The following is a 21306-nucleotide window of genomic DNA, read 5'->3' as shown; positions in this document are numbered from 1 at the left end:
ATTTTTGATTTCCTGGTTAGCTACTAGTCAGAAGGATTCTGGGACTGTAATCATTACTTCACCTTGAATAAAGCAGGGTGGCAGCTGGGTGTGGTAGCTCACGCCTGTAATCTCAGCAGTTTGGGAGAATGAAGCAGGAGGATTGAGAGTTTAAAGACAGCCTCAGCAATTTAGCAAGGCCCCGAGCAACTTAGCAAGACTGTCTCTAAATAAAATATAAAAAAGGGCTGGGGATGTGGCTCAGTGATTAAGTACACCTGGGTTCTATCCCTAGTACCAAAAAAAAAAAAAAAAAAAAAAAAAAAAAAAAGCCTTTACCTGTAAAAGCCATATAATATAGGTGAGCTAATACTTTGGTCACTTAAATAAAAAAGACATGCTAAGAAAATTTATTATATTTCATTCATTATAATGAAATTTGACTGGTTTTTAGAAAAACACCTTGATCTTTTAGAGATATTTCCTCAAAATAATCTAGGAGACAGGGATGATGAGTGAAAAGGGTGGGACTAGATAAAAAGATGGCCCATGTAACTGCTGAATCTTGGTGTTGGTTCATTATGCTATTCTCAACTTCTGTTACTCATGCTTGATAAAAAGTTTGAAAGTATTTCATTTACCATTTCAAATTTTCAGATTCTAATCATTATTGAAAATTTTCTATGTAATAGTAAAATTTATAAGTGACTCACCGGACATTCTCTGGTCTGAGTTTATCAAGAACCATCTCTATTAAGTCAGGTCTAAATTCTTCCAGTAAATATTCAGCTGTGAGTACTTCTTCTAGGGGATAATACTTTGAAAAAGGAAAATGTAAATAAATAAAAATTTGCAAGGCTACCATAGAGCTTCACTTATTAAAGCAAACAGATCTATAATATATTACATCCATTACTTCACCACTCTCAGCCCCTAAGTTAAAATCTACTCAACCAGAAAAAAAGGTATTCCTGAATTCTTTTCCTTCACCTTTTTTTTTTTTTGTCCTCTGTGGTGCTGGGGATCAAACCCATGGCCCTGAGCATGCTAGGCAAATGTTCTACCACTGGGTACACACAAGTTCTACCGACCACATCTTTAAGTAGGCTCATATTGTGTGATGATTCTGCCAAATACGCTTTTTTTTTTTTTTTTTTTTTTTTTTTGGTACTGGAGATTGAACCCAGAGGCACTTAACTACTGAGCCACATCCTTAGTCCTTTTTATATTTTATCTCAAGACAGGGTCTCACTGAGTTGCTTAGCACCTTGTTTTTGCTAAGGCTGGCTTTGAACTCTTGATCCTGCTGCCTCAGCCTCCCAAGCTGCTAGGATTACATGTGTATGCCATCAAGCCCAGCTCTAATACAGTTTTTATCCCCAAATATACTCTTATTGTAGATAGCAAAATCACATTTCTTTCAAGGAAAAATATGAGCACTATTTTGGGTTAAAAACTCAGTATATGGTAATAAAGAAAATTGGGCAGTGAAATGCTAATAGAGTATTTTTCATATACTGATCAGTTTTATAAAGTAATATGGTTTTAAAAACAAAATTTCCTCCCGAATTTCTATAAATAAAATCACATAAGCATTTAGAAAGTTGTGGGAAGAAATGGATTACATTTTTGGTTCGTGTAGAAAAACAATGCAGTAGAAGACACTTAAATAAAGCAACTTCTAAGACACTGAGACTGATTCATTAGTTCAATAAAAATTTAAGAACACCTTATTCTGTGCCAGCCATTGTGCTAGGTACTGAGGATACAATGGTAGATAATACATATTAAGTCACTGTCCTCCAGGAAACATTCTAATTGGGAGGGAGGCAAACAATTTAAAAAAAAAAATGTGATTTTAGTAACAGGTACTATGAAGAATATTGAAAATGAGAAACAGGGGCATTAATTTAAATTGGGAGGCCCAGGGCAGAACTCTTTAAGGAGACATCTGAGTGGTGATTCAAATGATAAGGAGATGCCAGGTATAGTGGTGCACACTTGTAATCCTAGCTACTCAGGAGGAAGATTGCCAAGTTCACAGCCAGCCTAAGCAATTTAGAGAAATTCTATCTCAAAATAAAAAGGGCTGGGGATGTAACTCAGGGTAAATAAAGCACTCCTGGGTTCAACCCCCGTACTCCAACCTCCCCACAAATGAAGAGAACCTAGCCATGCAAAGATCAGATGGAAGAATATTGCATGTACAAAAAGCAGCACATGTAAAGGTCCTAAATGGAAGAATAAACTTAATGATTAAAAATTAGATGAAGAGGGGCTGGGGAGATAGCTCAGTCGGTAGAGTGCTTGCCTTATAAGCACAAGGCCCTGGGTTTGATCTCCAGCACCAAAAAAAAAAATTAGATGAAGAGCTGGGCTAGTGGCAGATGCCTATAATCCCAGTGGCTTGGGAAGCTGAGGCAGGAGGATTATAAATTCAAAGCCAATCTTAGCAATTTAACAAGAACCCAAGCAACTTAGCAAGATCCTATCTCAAAATAAAAAATAAAAAGGGCTGGGGAGGTGGCTCAGTGGTTAAGCACCCCAGGGTTCAATTCCTGGTATTGGGGGCGAGGGGGAGGGTGGGAATTAGAAGACGAGCCAATATAACTGGAGTAGATGGGAATAGGACAGGTGGAATGGAGAGTGGTATGGAATGTGGCCAGACAGGGTGGGGCCAGAACACCTTATAAGCCAAAGAATAATTTGAATTTTAGGCTAACTCTGATGGAAAACCATAAGAGGACTTTAAACAGAGGCAGGAAACAATCTGATTTTAGTTTTCAAAAGATCACCAAGGTTAGAAAAATAAATCACAGTGTGGAACAAGATGGTGAACAAGATTCCAGGTAAGAGACGATGATGGCAGTCCAGGTAAGAAACTGTGGTAGCTCAGACTATACTGGTAACAAAGGAAATGGAAGAAAGTAGATGATCTAAAGTTTTCACAGAGGTAATGCCTGACATATTATAGAAGTGAAATGTATTGGGGAAACACTAGGGAATGATACTGACTAAATTATAGTGTCATATCATGTGCATGTATGAATATTTTACAATAAATCCTACAACTATAATTATAATGCACCAATAAAAATATGGAAAAATAAAAAATATTTAAAGTCAATAAACAAAATGTTTATGTAATGAAAATATTATGGATGACAATTTTTAAGATGATGAAAATTAAGAATTGAAACATATCTGGTCATCAGTTTGCCCCATTGCTACTAAGTCTAAAGGTTCTATGCACTATCTGAAATACTGTATACACTAATATAAAAAGTAAAATAACAAAAAACTTACATGCAATATTCCTGCAATCTTAGATGTATAGCCCCGTGGCCTCTCTTTATCTTTAAACCTAAAGGCAACGGCATTCAAGTCCTAAAACATAAAGTGAATAAAAATAAAAGTCAACTATTATTTCATTTTTTTGTTTCAGTTGAACCATAAACTTTCTACTTCACATTTAACCTTATCACACTTTATGAAAAAATAGCTATGCTTGATTTAGAAATGCAGAGAATATGGAAAGAAAACTTCTTAATGTGTATCAAATTCAACCAATTTAGAGTAAAATAGGTGAACAATAGGTAAAACAAATATGATTCTATAGCCTCAACTGTTAAAACTATTAATCAAAGAATTAGAGAAACTGCAAAAGAAGCTTGTGAGATCCAACTATTTCACAGATGATGATTTTAGTGACCCAAAGAATTGCAGCCAGATTAAAACTTTAAAAACTTTTACCTAAAGAGGATGTTTTTTAACCTAAAATACATTTTGAACCTCGATAGGCCAAATACGAAGTACATATTAAAAAAAAAAAAAAAAACCTTTCAAAAGAAGCCTCTAAAATTTCAGAAGACAAACATCTTTTGTTTTATGCAAAAGAAAACAAAAGAATAGCTAGGTTTTTTTCATACATACAATAATAAAATCACTTTTCAGAACACAATCATACATGAAACAATTCACTATTTCTCTGAGTATGCTACAGATTTTATTACCAGATCTGGAAATGACAGACTTAATGCAACTTCAGGCAGGGAGTAACATTAAATCCTGAAAAATACCAGCTTAACAAACTGTTGGTTTTCTTCTAAGGGATAGAAAAGCAATCTACTTTCTTTCCTTTTCCCTCCTAAAAAAGGCTACATGATGCCTTAACTCTCAGTTGTGCCCATGCAGCAAACCAGACTAGGGCAACTAAGTCTTAACTAATACTACAATGCATTGCAAAATTTTAACTTTAATGAGGAAAAAAATTTTTAAAGTTTAAATGGGCCTTAAATTTAAATTAATTCACATATATTTGTTTTTTTAAAAATAGATTCCTTAAGAAAAATTTTGGTGAAACAAAAGTACCTTGCACTCTTGGAAAACCCATTCTTGAGGTCCTTCTGCACGTAACTTCTGAATGTATTGAAACATGTGCAAAATTATATCTTCAACATGTACTGGAAAAAAGGGGCACACTTAAAAACCATTCAGTCCTTGAATCCTTCAAAGCAGTGAGCTCACTACTAAGGTAAAGTCAGGTAAGTGAAAGATGGTCCCTCTTAGAAAACAGAGTCCTCACCTCCCTGAGACTGGTTTTAGGTGACCCACACATGGCCCTCTGGGCTTAGCAATATGTGACAGAAGGGGTTTTGGGGTAGGAAATGAGCAAATGAAAAGCCAAGTACACATCTTATAAGTGCAACATAATGATCAGTTGTTGAGGGGCAAACTCATCCACAAAACAAATGCCAACTTACACGTGAAAAATATATGAATAAGCTGTATGAATTCAAGTGTTAATAGCTTTTCCACATAAAACAGATCCACAGCATAAAGAAATAAAGAAAAATCATAAGAATTCAATTTTCATTCAACAGCAAGATCAATCAATACTTACACAATCCTTCCTCAGTTAAGTCCACATTAATGATAAAAAACATAAAACCTCGAGCTCCTTCCTTCTGTCCACCAACGAGGGTATTTACCCAGCCTGCAATATTCAAAGAAAATCAACATGATTTCAGGTGTGGTTTCTTTCAAGACGAAGGATTTTTAAAAAGAAAAATTATATGTCACAAGAGATTAGGAAACCAATTGCAGAGGAAAAAAAATATGTTCAGAAAAGTACTTTCAGATTAAGGGATTTATGGGATAGAAGCTTTCCTAAGGATTCCTCAAGTCAATTTCCAATTAAGAAATTGTGACTACTGTGTTTTAAATGTTATGTGAAAGAAAAGAGTATGAGATTGGAGGGTCCTGGGAGATCATCTATTCTATTACCTAGAACCTCTACCCTTCTGATTTGATGGATTACACAGGCAAATAAATATTATGTACTGACATTTCACAGAGACAGTAAAGAACATGCAATGTAGGCTGCTATTTTTTAAAGTTTTTCTTATTCAAAACATGGCTGCAGGTACAGCTCAGAGACAGAGTACTTGGTTAGCCAGCACACATGAGGTTCTGGGTTTGATCCCCAGCACCACAAAACAAAAACAAAAACAATAACAAAAATCATTTGAGATGGATTCTTTTGAAATTTCTAATCTTCATGGCTTAATACTAACGAGTAAAATAAAATTATGATAAAAAGTCCCCAAAGTAAAAAAAAAAAAACAGCACATTAATAATCACTTTACTCAGTAACCCCAGTCTCAATTTAAAAATGTTCCTTTATAGTAAAATATTTAGGAGAAAATGAAAGTCAGAGTGAAAGGTGTTGTGGGGTATACTGCACTCAGAGAGTGCTACCCAAGGCACTTACCCTTTGATTTAAGTTCTGATAACAGACTTCCAGGACCTTCATGCCCAATCAGATGACCAAGATAATGACCAGGATTTGATTTATAGTATTTCTGAAGGTCAGGTATGGGAAATGTTACATAAAGATTCCTAATATCCTTAATGGGCACTATTTTATAAAGTTGCTGGTGGAAAAAAAAACAAAACAAAACAAAAATAAATCACAGAAGATTCACTATAGTCAACTCCTACTGAATAAAATATTTATAAGTTATAGAGAACATTGATTTTCATGGAAAAAAACCCAAATTTAGGAGCAAAATTGATTGCCAGATCACAAAGAAATAAATGAATCATGTTCTCAGTAGAATTTCATTGTAGTGGGTAAGCTGTTCATGTTTGGTTCCCAGGACCTTGAAGCTAGATAGTTTGAGATGCTTTCCTTCTGGCAATATATAATATCTTCAATAGCGTTCCAAGGCTACAAACATCAAAACTACTTTTAGCATGCAAAGATCAGAACATATTGGTATTTTTTATGAAGACGGATGATCCTGATAAATATGAATTTGATTTGATTATTCTGACAAATATATATATATATTTTGGCGGGGGGTTGGGGGGGGGGTTGGGCAGGTGCCAGGTATTGAACCCAGGGGAGCTTAATCACTGAGCCACATCCCCAGCCCCCCCCCCTTTTTTTTTTAAATTTTGAGACACTAAGTTGTTTAGGGCCTTGTGAAATTGATGAGGCAGGTTTTGAACTTGTGATCTTCCTGCCTCAGCCTCCCAAGCTGTGGGGATTACAGGCATGTGTCACGAACTGCACCCAGCTATCCTGACAAATATTAAAAACTACATTAAGTAACAAAATCTTGATTTTCTTGTAAACTAGATACATATATTCATAAATTAAAAAGAAAATAGCAATAATACATGGACTTACTTTAAGATGTTCTTCTTGGAAAGGGTGCTCAGGAAATTCTGGCAATGGAACATTTTTATTCTCTACTTCAGAAAATAACTTTACCACGAGATTAGTTAAATCATCTAAAGATTCTACAAGAAAACAGGCAATGAAAACAGAATTAATCATAACACAAAGCAAACAGTATTTAAGACCTTAGATTTCCTGAAAATCTAGGGGCCTTTAAAAGGAAAACCTGTAATTAAAAAACAAGCAAACAAAAAGAGGCATCTGATAAAGATGAAACACTCAGGTAAATCCTATCATTGCCTATGTAAATTCTAAAGCTGCTAAACAATACTGATGATTACACTTTACCTTTACATGGTATAAAAATTTAAATATTCAAACATTATGTCATAATATTAAAATTGTTTCACAAATATTATCTTGCAATAAACTTAAAACATACTAAAAACAATAATAGAACAGTTAGTAGTATAAGCACATACTAAAATACTGGCAGAAAGATTATAACATTCACCTTATAAATACAGAGTCCAAACCCAGTGTTAAAAGTCAAATTTTAAAGTTTGGGGGGAAATAGTGTAAAATGATGAAAAGAATCCTAGTTGGGGGATCAGGGCACTTGCTTCTAACCCCAGCTTTATCAATCATGACAATGAAATACTTGCACAAACTGGTTAACTACTCCATAAAATAAGGCTCTTGGGTAAGATGATCACAACTCTCTTCTAAGATCTGTAAGGATGCTATATCATAATATGTCAAAGTAACTCAAAGACTTTTAACTGTTGATAAATTAGACTGATTAACACCTAAACAAGTTTCTTTTATGTTTTTACCTACATATATTCCTTTATTAAGGGTTTTACTTGTAAATGTTTACAAAGTTTTATACACACACACACACACACACACACAATATGAAGGAGCAATCTGTATGTGCTGACATTAAAGCTCTTTTAAGTGAAAACTGCAGGCTAAAAGACAATGTTATGTAGTATAATCTCATTTTCTAATTTTTTGAACAGACACAAAAAAGCGTATTAAGAAGATTCTACTTTTAGAAGTAAAACAACAAAAGCCTTAAATTGATGTCTCTGAGGAAAAGGCATAGCTGTCAGGGAATGCATGAAAAAGAGGAAGAACTTATTTTTGTTTTATACCTTTCCATGTGGGACAAATTTCTTTCCATGCCCACATATTACTACTACTACTACTACTATTAGTATTATTTTGGTGTTGAACCCCGGCCCTTGCACATCCTTAAGTACATATTCTATCACTAAATTACAACCCCAGCCCTATGTATTACTAAGCACTAGAAAGAAAACACGTGTTTGCTGGATGTGGTGGCACACACCTGTAATCTCAGAGGTTCAGGAGGCTGAGGCAAGAAATCACAAGTTCAAACCAGTCTCAGCAATTTACTGAGGCCCTGAGCAAATTTGTGAGAACCTGTTTCAAAACAGAAAAAAAAAAAAAAAAAAAAAAAAGAGGGCTGGGGATGTGGCTCAGTGGTTAAGAGCCCTTGGTTTCAATTCCTGACACCAAAATAAATAAAGACATTCAATTTAAAAAACTGAGAATGCAGCCCAGTGATTAAGTGAACCTGGGTTCAATCCCTAGTACCAAAAAAAAAAAAAGACTGAACAGATAAATACTTGTATCTTATATCCTTCTTGTAATATTTTGAAAAAAGTCAAAATAGAAAAGAAAAAGAAAAAAACAAACTTAGATTACCCAATTATACGAAAACTTAAATTCTTACCTCGACCCAGAACACAAATGGCCATTAAGTTGGAGGAATAATAAGTAGAATGGAATTTTAGTAGCTCTTGTCTTACATCAATGCCTTCTTGGTTGGGTCGAGTCTCTAGAGTATATTTGTTACCTGAAAAGGAAGAAAAGGCGTTTCTTAGAAAAAGCAGTATGTGTGGACTTGAAAATTTTGTTACTTATCACTGACACTGCTACAAAATGAACTTAAAAAGCAGAGCTCAAACTGACACACACAATATTAATTAAATATGTTTAAACATAAGTGTTAAAATAAATAGGACCATAGTACAAAACTACTAAACATTTTAAACTACGTTTTCTGTAGGGAACTAAAAATGCCTTATAAAAATTATGCTTCTTAAATTCCCTACAAGATAGGTATTATCTGATTATTATTAGGCACTTTTAAGACAAAATAAGATCTACATGGCCTCCATTCATACTTCCTTTAATTTTCAATTCCCTATATGCTCCATAATTAATTGAATAGTTACTGAACTTCCCAAGTTACTTGTGATTAAAAAAAGAAAAAATTTACTATTTTAAGCTGAAGCATTACATTTATGATGTGAATTCTCATGGATTTGGTCTAGACTGGTAAAGATAGGATGTGATGCTACTTTTATAAATCTACAGTGATGTATATGGTATACCACTATGAGCTCGCCTATGAAATTTTAATTACTAATTCAATTAGGATAAAAATATAACTATCCAAAACAGTGAATGAAACTCTCTATTACCTTTCTGGTAAAGACCTTGCAAAATAGGTATTGGGAGATGAGATTCCAATGGTTGGCATCTCTCTAAAATGTTATCTGACTAGAAATATCCTAAGATATCCTGAGATCTTAATATAATAACTCTTATTATTGGTTCTGCTTGCACTATTCAATGCAGAGACGAAACTGGCAGAATATGTTCTTCACTTGGTGTATATTTCCCCCTTTCATATAATGGCTGATGAACTGGCATTGGGAGAATGTCCCTCTTTCACGAATTGGATGTCTATAGAAAGCCACCAGATGGTATTCTCAGATCCAGTAGTGTTGCCTAGAACTGAGTCAAGATTCATGTCCCAGAATGCCTGAAATGACACATCTAGTGAAGAAAGAGAATGTTAAGAAATAGCCTAGCAAGTGTGCCTTTGCTCTTTTGTAGTAACAAAGCAATCACGTACTCACAATCACCAGAAGTAGCCTACTACCCAAGTTTGTAGTCTTTTAAAATTAGTACTCTCCTTTCTCACTTAAGCTTCAATTCAATTCTCTACTCAGGATCTGAACATATCCTGTCCTTTTTACCTGAGGGTTCAGGCACTCTTAAAAATATCCAGATTCCCTCAAGACCATCATGTTAAGAGAAATAAGTCAGATTCAAAATGTTAAGGGTGGGACTGGGGATATAGCTCAGTTGGTAGAGTGTTTGCCTTGCATGCACAAGGCCCTGGGTTCAATCCCCAGCACCACAAAAACAAAACAAAAGGTTAAGGGTAGCATGTTTTCTCTCATATGCAGAAGCTAGAGAGGAAAAAGGAAAACAGGTGGGGGTGGATCTACTAAAACTCAAAGGGAGAACACTAGAGGAAAGGGACCAAGTTTACTAAAAACAGGAAGGTTGGCTTTTTCTTTTCACAATGCTTCTATATTTTGGTGGAAGTTCTCAAGAAACAGATGAAGAAAAGAAAAAGCAGGAGACAATGCACAAAATTCCACAATCAGCTCTTAAATTACCAAGCTGACACATTAACATCAATGTTGTGATTTCCAGGTAAAAAGATGGAGAAGAACAGGCATTGGCTTTGGTTCTGGCGGAATTATCATTTAATCCAAGGTCAGCCATCTTCTGGTTGCATGACCTTGAATAAGTTACTTCACTTCTCTTAGGCTTACTTTCCTAACCTGACAATGGTAGACTTACACCAAATAAGAAAAAAAATGTGTAAAAAAGCACAAAATTAATATTTAACAGTCAATAATTAGCAAGAATTTTCAAGTTTGATAACACCAACTACTGCTTAGGATGCAGAGAAATGAGAACTCAGACACCGCTCAACAGAGCGCACACCGAATCAACCCCTACGTAAATAATTTGGCAATATCTAGCAAATCTGAAGATAAATACATCCTCTGACACAGTAATTCTACTCCTAGGTATATGTACCCCAGGTAACTCTGTGTACAAGAATGCTCATAGAAATACTGTTCCATTAAGAGGAAAATGGATAAACAGTAGTATACGTATTTTATAAACAATTTTAAACAGTAATAAAAATTCAAAAATTACCAGATGCATACTTGTCAATGGGGACAACTCTTACAAACATAAGGTTGAATGAAAAAAATACAAGTGACAGAGATTATACATAATAAAATACAATTTTCATAAAACCTCAAAACCATTAAAATTATAAGCATGGGAATAATAATCACCAAACTTAAGATAGTGGTTATCTCTCTGGAGCTGGGAGGAAACACAGTTGGAGAAGTGTACCCAAGATACTCAAACTGAATTTCTAATGTTCTGTTTCTTTAGGCAGTGTGATAGAGAATGATCTGGCAAATGCCTGTGTACGTATCTCTTCATATGACAACGACATCATCATAAGTTCGTAAAAATATTAAGTATTTAACATAATACTCTGTACAGCAGAAAACACAATAAAAAGCAGCTACTGCTGTTATAATTTGAATTGTAGGAGGGACTCCTGGCTTCTGGGTAGATCATTCATCAAAGAGATGCACGTATTTCTCAAGGGAAAAAATAGATACTGTGGCTGGAAAAGTAGTAAAGCAAGCTGAATAAATGGTCCAGATAATTGTCTCCCACCTAAAAATCCAAGTGTGGAGAACAACGTGAATATGGTTTAGATAACAAGTACTAGTTCAGTCTCTTGATACGTACTGTCCTAATTTAGTGCTAATTCAGCTGGGTCATTTATATCAAGTTAAAATGCTGCTACTAAAATCTTCAATCCTACCTTTCTGGCTCTGTTGCTGTTAGGGCAAGCTCCAGCAGAGGACTGAGGAAACCAGGGTTGCTGACCCACTGTGACCCTTCCACCAGGGGCCTGCTGGGAGAAAGCACTGCCTTGGCACTTGGGAGGTTCAGGGATTCTGGTCCTGACTCCATCACGTGCTAATTAAGCAACTTTGGAAAAGTCTCCAAATATTTCCAAGGGGTGGTTTATTTAATCTGTAAAATAGGGGTGACATGGATATATGCCCAGTGGTTAAGAGCAAGGACTCAACCCTGACTCCTTCACTTCCTAGCTACAAGGCACAGACAAACTTCTTAACCTCTCTAAGCCACAGTTGACTCATAAATAGGAATAAGAAAAATACCCACTCACAACATTGCTGTGAAGATTAAAACTAAACAATCCAAATTACGGCTCAGCATAGAATCTGTCAGACAATAAGTACTCAATATTAACTTAAGTTGCTGTGAAGCTTAAGAAATGTGATAATAAGGGCTGAGAATTTAACTCAGCTGTAGAGTGCTCCAGCATGTGTGATGTTTTGATCCTCAGCCTTGCACCAAAAGAGAAAGAAAGCAATGAGTGTGAAAAGGGTTTTTGTAAACTGCAAAATCCAGTAAATGCTACTGTATGTTTTCATTTTAACAAGTATTTAAAATCCTACTTAAAAGAAAAAAGCTTGCAAATTTAGTACTAATGCACATAAGTGCTGGTATTCCATTATATAAAATTTGCTTTTCTAGAAAATTCTGAGGCCAGCAATATACTTCTTACACCAAGAAAAGGAAGAAATTTGATGTTTTAGAAATCTGTCTCAGAAACTAGAGATGTCTCCAACTATGTGTATAATAAGGTTCTCAAGGAAAGGTCAACTTGTGGAGCTCTATGATAATCTTAAATGCTTTCAGATTCTGATGTTTAGGTTAATATAGTTAGTTTGGAATTATTATAAACTTTTTTTTTTTTTTTTTTGGCACCAGGGATTGAACCCCAGGGGCACTTAAGTTGAGTCCTTTCTAATTTGAGACAGGGTCTTGTTGTTAGGCCCTTGCTAAGTTGCTGAGCCTGGCTTTGAGCTTGTGATCCTCCTGCCTTAGCCTCCCAGTCCACTGGGATTACAGGCATGTGTCACCTCGCTTGGCTGGTAATGATAAACTTCTTAAAAAATACCCTTTCCTCTTGTTACACCAATACTCTAAAAATCCTGGAAAAGCCTTTGGATATGTATGAATTTTCCTACAGAATTAAAGAGGGCAATTTCCCTGCAGTTGGCTAATATAACCAAGTACAAAATGCGCATTGTAAAAAAAGGAGACAATCAGTGAAAACCTCAAGTGCCATTTGCAAAGCACCTCTACACTTGATTAATCCAGTTCTTGTTTTCAGTGAATTTCTACTTTTCCATAGATACAAATCCTATAAAGGTGGGGAGGGGACAAAAGCTTAGGGAATACAATGATTAAGTGGGTTGAAATATGTCAAACATCTTTATGTCCACGAATTTACTGTGATACTCAAAAAACAAGTTAGTTATCATAAAGGACACTAGGGAATCAATTCATCATTTTGAAAACTGGTAAATGAATGGAATGAACCAAGTATCTGCCCTGCCTTTTGTATAGTAATTGTACCACTGGCCAGTCAAGTAGTAGAAAAGAGGTTTTCTTTTCATAGCAGCATTCAAAGAAATTGATAGACAGAAAGAAAAGAACTAGAGAATCAGAATTAGGACCAGCATTTACATCATAAATACAACATAAACAGACATTCTATACACAATGGAGAAACACATCACCACTTATGAAGTTGTCTTGTCAAAAAAAAAAAAGTCAAACATGAATCTAATCAAGCCTCTTCAGCAACCTGTCACTTGTGGAAACACAGAAGAGTTGAGATCAAAATGGATAAGGAAGTAAATTTAAGAACTGAAATCACAAAGATTGTAGGAAAATACACAGGGGAAAATCTCAAAACTATGGCCTTGGCGATAATTTTTAAAATGTTATGTTGAAAGTACAGAATACAAAAGCAAAATAAAAAGTTGGGATTATATCAAACTAAAAAACTTCTGCACAGAAGGGAAACAATTAACCAAATGCAAAGGCAATCTTAGGACTGGGAAAAACATTCGTAAACCCCAAGTCGTAAGTAAGACACTGATCTAAAATTTATACCAGGCAGGGAGGTGCACACCTATGATCCCAGGAACTCTGGAAGGCTGAGTCAGGAGGACTGCAAGTCTAAGACCAGTCTGGGAAGTTTAGTAAGACCCTGCCTCAAAATTAATAATAAAAAGGGCTGGGGATGTAGCTCAGTGGAGATGAAGTTCAATCCCCAGTATTGGGAAAAAAAAAAAAAAGAAAACCAAAATTCATAAAGAATTCACACAACTTAACAGCAGGAAAACAAATAACCTGATTTTAAAAATGGGCAATCTGAATAGCTGTTTCTCCGAAGAAGAGGTAAAAATGGGTAAAAGGTATAGAAACAAGGGCTTACACCACTATCAAGGAAAGTCAAATTAAAATCACTTTGAGATACCACCTCATACCTATAAGGATGGCTATTATCAAAAAGATAAGAGAAAACAAATGTTGGGGAGTATGAAGAAAAAAAGAACCCTTAACTGCTGGAAGGACTGTAGACTGGTACACCAATTATGGAAGAGAAGGGGCATTTCCAAAGAAATTAAAAATAGAACTACCGTACGACATAAAAATCCCTCTTTTGGGTATATTCCCAAAGGAAAGGAAATTATCACCTCACAAAGATGTCTGTACTCCCATGCACTGTGCATTGTTCCCAATAGCCAAGATATGGGAAAAATCTAAGAGCCCATGGATGAACAAATGGATAAGGAAAATGTGGTATAGTACATAATGGAATATTATTCAGCCTTAAAAAATGAGACCCTGCCATTTGCCACAACATGGCTGGACTTGGACGAAATTTTGCTAAGTGAAATAAGCCAGGCAAAGGATCTCACCTACAAATGTGGGGAGGAGAGCTGAAATACACAGAAATAGAAAACAAAATGCAGTTACTATGGGAGTGGGCTGGGAAGGGAAGAAATGCCGAGATGCAGGTCAAAGGATAAAAATAACATGTAGGATGAACGAGTTTAGAGACTGAATGTATAACAGGAAGGCTGAAGTTAATAAACTGAATTGTATTGGGAATTTTTGTTAAGATTTTAGCAAATTTCATCAAAAAATAATTATGTGAGATAATAGATATGTTAATATGCTTCACTATAAATCATCACTTAAACTATCTATATGTATTTCATGTCATGTTGTAAACTTCAACTATACATAACAGAACATTCTGAAGGATGCAATCAGCAAAATCTGTGCTATAAGAAGTTCTACAAAACCAACAACCTACAAATAAATAAATTCCAGGGGAGGTGGCAAAGAAAAGGAGGGAAGAGATAAAGGATGAACTTACAGACTAAAAAAGAGACTTAACAGACACAGCAAGCACTAATGCTTGAACATTACCTGGACTGTGACTTAAATAAACTTGGGTTGATTGATTGATTGATTGATTGTAGTGCTGGGGATCCAACCCAGCATGCTAGGCATTGATCTACACCCTCAGTCACTCAAACTATTAAAACTATTACTGGGTTTCTTCCTACTTTCCTATGTAAAAACTATCAGTCTGGGGATGTAGTTCAGTAGAAGAGCACTTATATGAGGCCACAGGTTCAATCTCTAGCAACACACACACACACACACACACGCTCAACTCAAATTAACTTATGTCGCAGAAGACACCGAGCTCTCCCCTTGGTCTTTTATTCTTGTCATGGTTTGGGAGGACAATTTAACATTATAAAAAACACAATCTGAGTTCTGACTGACTTGATGGTGTATCCCATAACCTACCCAGACATTTCTACTACCACTGACCCTCTCTCTTCCCTGTACTTCCCACAAGGTTATGAAACTTTGGTTTAATTATTCTCTCTCAGTATCTCCTCTGGCATTTCTCAAAGGAGATGATGATGCACTAAGTGAGATTATATTAAGTGAGATCATATTAGGTAGAGCCCTCTGTCACTCAGTGGACAGCACTTAGTACAATAAATATTAGTTTCCTTTCCTTTTTTCCTCTTGAATAGCTCTTACTTCCTTCTGCTAAAGAAAATTCTATCTACCTTTCAGAATTAAAATAGCATCTCCTCCGATATTCTGGAGATTCAATTCTATGCAACACTATGCAACACTAAAGAAAACCAAACAGAATAGTAGTTAAAAGTTCCAAATCTGTGTTCTGACCCTGGCTCCAGCACTTAAAAGCAGAGTGACCCAAAGCAATTTAATTATCTTCTCCTAAGACTCAGTTTACTTATCAATAAGATAAAAATAGTATGAATATCTACTTACTAGGATTACTGTGAGAATTAAATTAACTATTTCAGCTAGAGCACTTCGCACAGCACTCAATGAAAATCAGAGAGGGAGAAGAAGAAGAAAAGGAAGAGATGATGATCCTGGGAAATGAAAACTAAGATTATTCTCGCCTTGCTTCCCCAAACCTTATTTATCTTTAGTGCAAAGATATTGGTTACACCTCTTTGCATCTTTTTTTTTTTTTTTTTTTGGTACTGGGGATTGAACCCAGGGGCATTCAACCACTAAACAAATCTCTAGTCCTTTTTTGTATTTTATTTAGAGACAGGGTTTCACTGAGTTACTTATGGACTTGCTATGTTGCTAAAGCTGACCCTGAACTTGCAATCCTCCTGCCCCAGCCTCCTGAGTTGCTGAGATTACAGGCATGCACTGCCATCATATCTGGCCTTCCTTGTATTTTTCTTTTTATTAAAAATCATAAATTTACATAGGGCAATGTTGTTTGATTCATTCTGCTATTTTTTCCCTTCCCCCCACCCCTCCCACCCCTCTTTTCCCTCTACACAGTCCTTCCTTCCTCCATTCTTACCACCCTCCTTATTCCTAACCCTAACCCTAACCCCTCCTACCCCCCATTATATGTCCTTATCCGCTTATCAGCGAGATCATTTGTCCTTTAGTTTTTTGAGATTGGCTTATCTCACTTAGCATGATATCCTCCAATTTCATCCATTTGCCTGCAAATGCCATAATTTTATCATTCTTCATGGCAGAGTAATATTCCATTGTATATATATATGCCACAGTTTCTTTATCCATTCATCAACTGAAGGGCATCTAGGTTGGTTCCACAATCTGGCTATGGTGAATTGAGCAGCTATGAACATTGATGTGGCTGTATCTCTGTAGTATGCTGATTTTAAGTCCTCTGGGTATAGGCCGAGGAGTGGGATAGCTGGGTCAAATGGTGGTTCCATTCCAAGCTTTCTGAGGAATCTCCATACTGCTTTCCAGAGTGGCTGCACTAATTTGCAACCCCACCAGCAATGTATGAGTGTACCTTTTTCCCCACATCCTCGCCAACACCTATTGTTGCTTGTTCCTTGTATTTTTTAATGGACTTTATATGTGTAGGAATACTAAAAAATTACTTGTCGGGCTACAGTTGTACTTTATCGCCACATAAAAATAAATACAATAAAGGTCCTTCAACAACTAAAAAAATTTGTTTTAATTACTTAACTAAGAGACAGAGAAAAAGATTTGCATTCGCTTATTTATGATTTTATGGTACTTGGTACAAGCATGCTAGAATACATAACAAGAAAAATGTCACCCATACTGGAAATACAGCTCCACCCTCTATTTCCATGTGTCTTTTCACTGTGCTTTTCATTCTACCCATACATCAAGGAGTGTCTGTTTTGTTTCCCCCATTTCCGCTCAAACTTCAACTGCTCCCACTTTTAATTTCATGGAGAGAAAAATAAATAAACAAGTAAAAAACAGCACAGATATAAGGTTTCCAATTTAGTGAATTAAAAAATAAAGGTATATGTGAATGATAGATGAGGGGGGAAGCTATGTGGATATCAATCATGAGTTCAATTTAAAAGAAAACAAAACAGCATGTCTCAAATAGCTATATATATGGTTCATCAAACCTACTGGCCCTTCAAGCAGCACATGGCAGGTTATCCCTCACAGCAAGGACATTTTCAAAGTCTTGATATCCTCTGCACAGATATCAATATAATAGCTAAAAGCTAAAGTATTGTTATTATGGAGGCTACTATCATTTATTTAGCATTATTACAAGTAGACTTCTGTCTATCCACTCCATTTGTACAATCCCATTTAATTCTCCCCTGGATGTGGGAGAAATTGAGGCTTAGAGAAGTTAAGAAACTTGTCTAGAGTCTATCAACAGGCTAATGGTAGAGCAGAGATTCACAGTTAATACTGCTCCATTTCAGAGACAAACTTTAAATTATCTAGGAAGCTGGGACTGGTAGTTGAAGTTTGAGCTAGAAAAATCACACAGGGATTAAGAACTTACATGAAGACAAATTAAAAACATCATCAATGAAGACAATGATCAAACAAAGTAACTCACTCAAAACAGAAAAATGCATGCCAGATACCAGTTTGAGAACGTGAAAATTCAGAATCCATGACATAGAATGACAGCAATTTGAAGGCATGTTGCATGTTGGTAAAAGGTTTGCGAAATCAAACACTAAGGCATAACAGATGACCTACAAGTTTCTTCTGACACAGATATACTTGTGTAGTAACAAACAGTCCTCAAACACAAAAGAAAGCTCTCTTCTGCTTATCTTGAATAGTATTGCTCCCTCAGTCTTTTATTTTCCCTTTTTGTTTAGATAAACAGATACAAAAACTAATTAACATTTCTCTTCCAACTTTAAAAATTGTGAATTATTTTAAAACACTTACTGGGGCTTCAGTCTAAGGGTGCTTTACCACTGTGCTACATCTCTAGTTCCTTTTTTATCTTGAGACAGGTCTCCTTAAGTTGCCCAGGCTGGCCTTAGCCTCTCAAGTTGCTGGGATTACAGATGTACGCCAGTGCACCCAGCTCTATTTATAAGTGTTTAAATGTACAGAATACTTAATACCCCTGTACTTAGTATCCATTTCTATCAATCTACACAGTTTGCCATGTTTGTCACAAATATTTTTTTCCCCAACTAAAAATCATTAGGGATAGAATTAAAATCTGCTCCCCATCAGAATTTGGTGTTTGAGCATTCCCAGATTTTATATTTTATTATATGTAGACTTTAAAGATATGCAGTATTGTTTTGCTTATTGCCAACTTTTATGTAAAGGCACTAAACTAAACATTCTACTTCGCATTTTACTCAAAACGTTCCCTCTTTTTAAAAATTATTTATTGTTTTATTTTTTATAGACTGCATTTTGACTCTGTACACAAACGGGGTATGTCATTTTGTTTCTATGGCTGTACATGATATAGATTCATACCATTCGTGCAATCATACATGTACACAGGGTAATGTCTGTCTCATTCCACCATTTTCATACCCTGCTCCCTCTCATTTCCCTCTACATAATCTAAAGTTCCTCCATTATTCTCTCACTCCCCACCCCACCCCCAACACCATTATATGTCATCATCCATTTATCAGGGAAAACATTCAGCTTTTGTTTTTTTGGGGGATTGGCTTATTTCACTTAGCATGTTTTCCTCTTTAATACATGAGTTAGTTCTAGCTCACTCATTTTAACAACTATAAAACATTCTACTGTATGAATAGACCAAAATGTAATAATTTATTCAACTGCAGATGGATACTTAAGTCATTTCCTATTTCTCACCAGTACAAAAAAATGTCATGTGAACATTCCTGTTTGTGTTCTCTGTGTACAACTGCTAAAGTTGCTTCTTTCCACAGCATAGGTCAAGAAACAGATTCTGTGGTTTGAAGGGCAGGGATATCACTTTATTAGATATTATCAAATTGTTTTCCAGAGTGGTTGAATCTATTTATTTCCCCACCAATAGTATATCAAGTTCAGAGCCAGCCTCAGCAACTTAGGAGGCCCTCATTAACTTAGTGAGATCCTGTCAATCAATCAATCAATCAATCAATCGATAGGGCTGGGGATGTAGCTCGGAGGTAAAATGCCCCTGAGTTAAATCCCTACTTTAAAAAAAAAAAAGTTTGAACACCACTATGTCTGAAGCATGAAAAAAAACACTGTAAAAGACAAATATCTTAATTAAAAGTTAAATAGATAGATAATGCAATGCTTAGTTTTCATTCATTTAAAAATACCCATTTTCCTGATATTATTTAAAATTATAATTCCTTGATTGACAAAATAGCCCATAATCACACAAACATCCAAGGCCACTAAAAAAATAACAGAAGCAAATTAAACATGAATTTCTGACAAGGATTCTTCTTCAAGGATTGTTTTTGCAAAATTTTATATATGTATAATTTCTGGGATGAAGGTGTATAGCATTCATCATATTTGCAAACGTATCTGTGCCCTCAAAAAAGGACAGAATCTCTATGAAAAATGAAGGTCTCTTGAAATCTGCATTACTTATATCACATTTTCTGTTCTTATGTACTGAGTCTGGCTCACTCATCTCCTAGCTGTTTACATTATCTTGTTCTTTACTAATTAATGGCCTAACTTGTCAGATTATAAAAATAAACATGTCCTCAAACTTCACCCGTAAACTTTTTGCCAAGCAATGTATCTCTTTGCTTATCACTCTTGAAACGCTCTCTAGGACATTTTAAGATTGTTCCTTGCTTGTGACTAGAAGTAATGATATTCATCTCATCACTAGATTTATTTTTGAAAGATCTGTGACTGCTTTCTGATTATTCTGATTATCATTTATCACAACTAGGGAGCTATTTAAAGGAAAGCAACCCCTGAAGAGGAGTTCTACCATGTTCTGCACAATAACAGCACTTTTAGTCTAAATATCTACCTACCCAAGGTGGGACTGTTTCAGGGCTGGGAATATAGCTTAGTGGTGGAGCACCTGCCTAACATACAGGAGGCCTGACATTGAATCTCCAGTATCTCTCTCTCTCTCTCTCTCTCCCGCCCTCCCCCCACCTCTCTCTCTCTCTCTCTCTCTGTCTCTCTCTCTCTCACACACACACACACACACACACACGCACGCACAAAAGGAGGGGTACTGAAGGACAAAAGTCATTTGGAAATTTGTTTTTTAAAATTCACATTCCCTTTTTGACATATTATGTATGCTGATGGTCTTTATGAAAACCACTTTTCATTTTATAGATATTTTAAGGACGACAGTATTCATCTTGATAATGATGCTAATATTGAACACCATGTAGTATAAACCTAAAGAATATAATATCACTGCTTCTAAATGCAATTTTTGAAAACTCCTTCTAATTCTGTAAAGCTATGATAATTTCCCTAGCTGCTGCTGGATGTATCCAAACTTGCAAAAGTCTGAATGGTATCCAAACTTGAAGAAAGCTGTCTTTACAGTCTTAAAATTTTCCCAGACTTAACTTCTAAAATAAGCAGTCCGTTTATAAGTATACTAAGTAACCTATTATCATTGTTTCTATGAAATTTTATAATACCTGAAGCAATATTTTAAAAGCAACCTATTAACAATAATGACTTCTGGTTAGTGGGACTGGTAAGAGTAGATGAAAAAAAGGGAGTGTGTTTTTGTTTTTATTTTTTACTTTAAATACTTTTGAACTATTTAAATATTTAAATTAAACAAGTAGCTTTTAAAGAAAAATTGAACAAAGGAAAACAGTATAAGTATAAAATAAAAAATCTCCTCATTTATTTTAGTCTGTTTCCTGTCACCCCCACCTCTTATTTCCTTCCAGGAAACAGCAGCTCTTGAAGCACAGTGACCTGTGTATCCAGGGTTCTATCTCCCATACAACTGCTCCCTGGCAGATGCTGCGCACTGGATGAGTAAAGTGGCTGTGGTGATGGCAGCA

The 21306-nt window shown here is 35.6% G+C and overlaps 1 protein-coding gene across 6 annotated transcripts in view; it reads right to left on the bottom strand.

Moving 5' to 3' along the window:
- The window catches only part of IDE (insulin degrading enzyme), a 91964-nt gene that overhangs the window by 45447 nt on the left and 25211 nt on the right, over window positions 1-21306 (bottom strand). For 4 of the 6 annotated variants that reach the window (XM_079137550.1, XM_079137549.1, XM_079137552.1 and 1 more), the window contains 7 exons: window positions 8433-8555; window positions 6677-6789; window positions 5753-5915; window positions 4883-4975; window positions 4351-4442; window positions 3286-3366; window positions 693-796 (listed from right to left, as the gene is read on the bottom strand). In XM_079137550.1, the coding sequence (XP_078993676.1) occupies window positions 693-796; window positions 3286-3366; window positions 4351-4442; window positions 4883-4975; window positions 5753-5915; window positions 6677-6789; window positions 8433-8555 (769 nt within the window). Of the gene's footprint in view, window positions 1-692; window positions 797-3285; window positions 3367-4350; window positions 4443-4882; window positions 4976-5752; window positions 5916-6676; window positions 6790-8432; window positions 8556-11423; window positions 11620-21306 lie in introns of those variants that run through there. The other 2 variants (XM_079137553.1, XM_079137554.1) reach the window with 2 other exon arrangements.

This window comes from Sciurus vulgaris, assembly GCF_902686455.1.
Source record: "Sciurus vulgaris genome assembly, chromosome: 4".
In the NCBI taxonomy this organism is placed as follows: Eukaryota; Metazoa; Chordata; class Mammalia; order Rodentia; family Sciuridae; genus Sciurus; species Sciurus vulgaris.
This window is presented reverse-complemented; position numbering and strand designations above follow the sequence as displayed.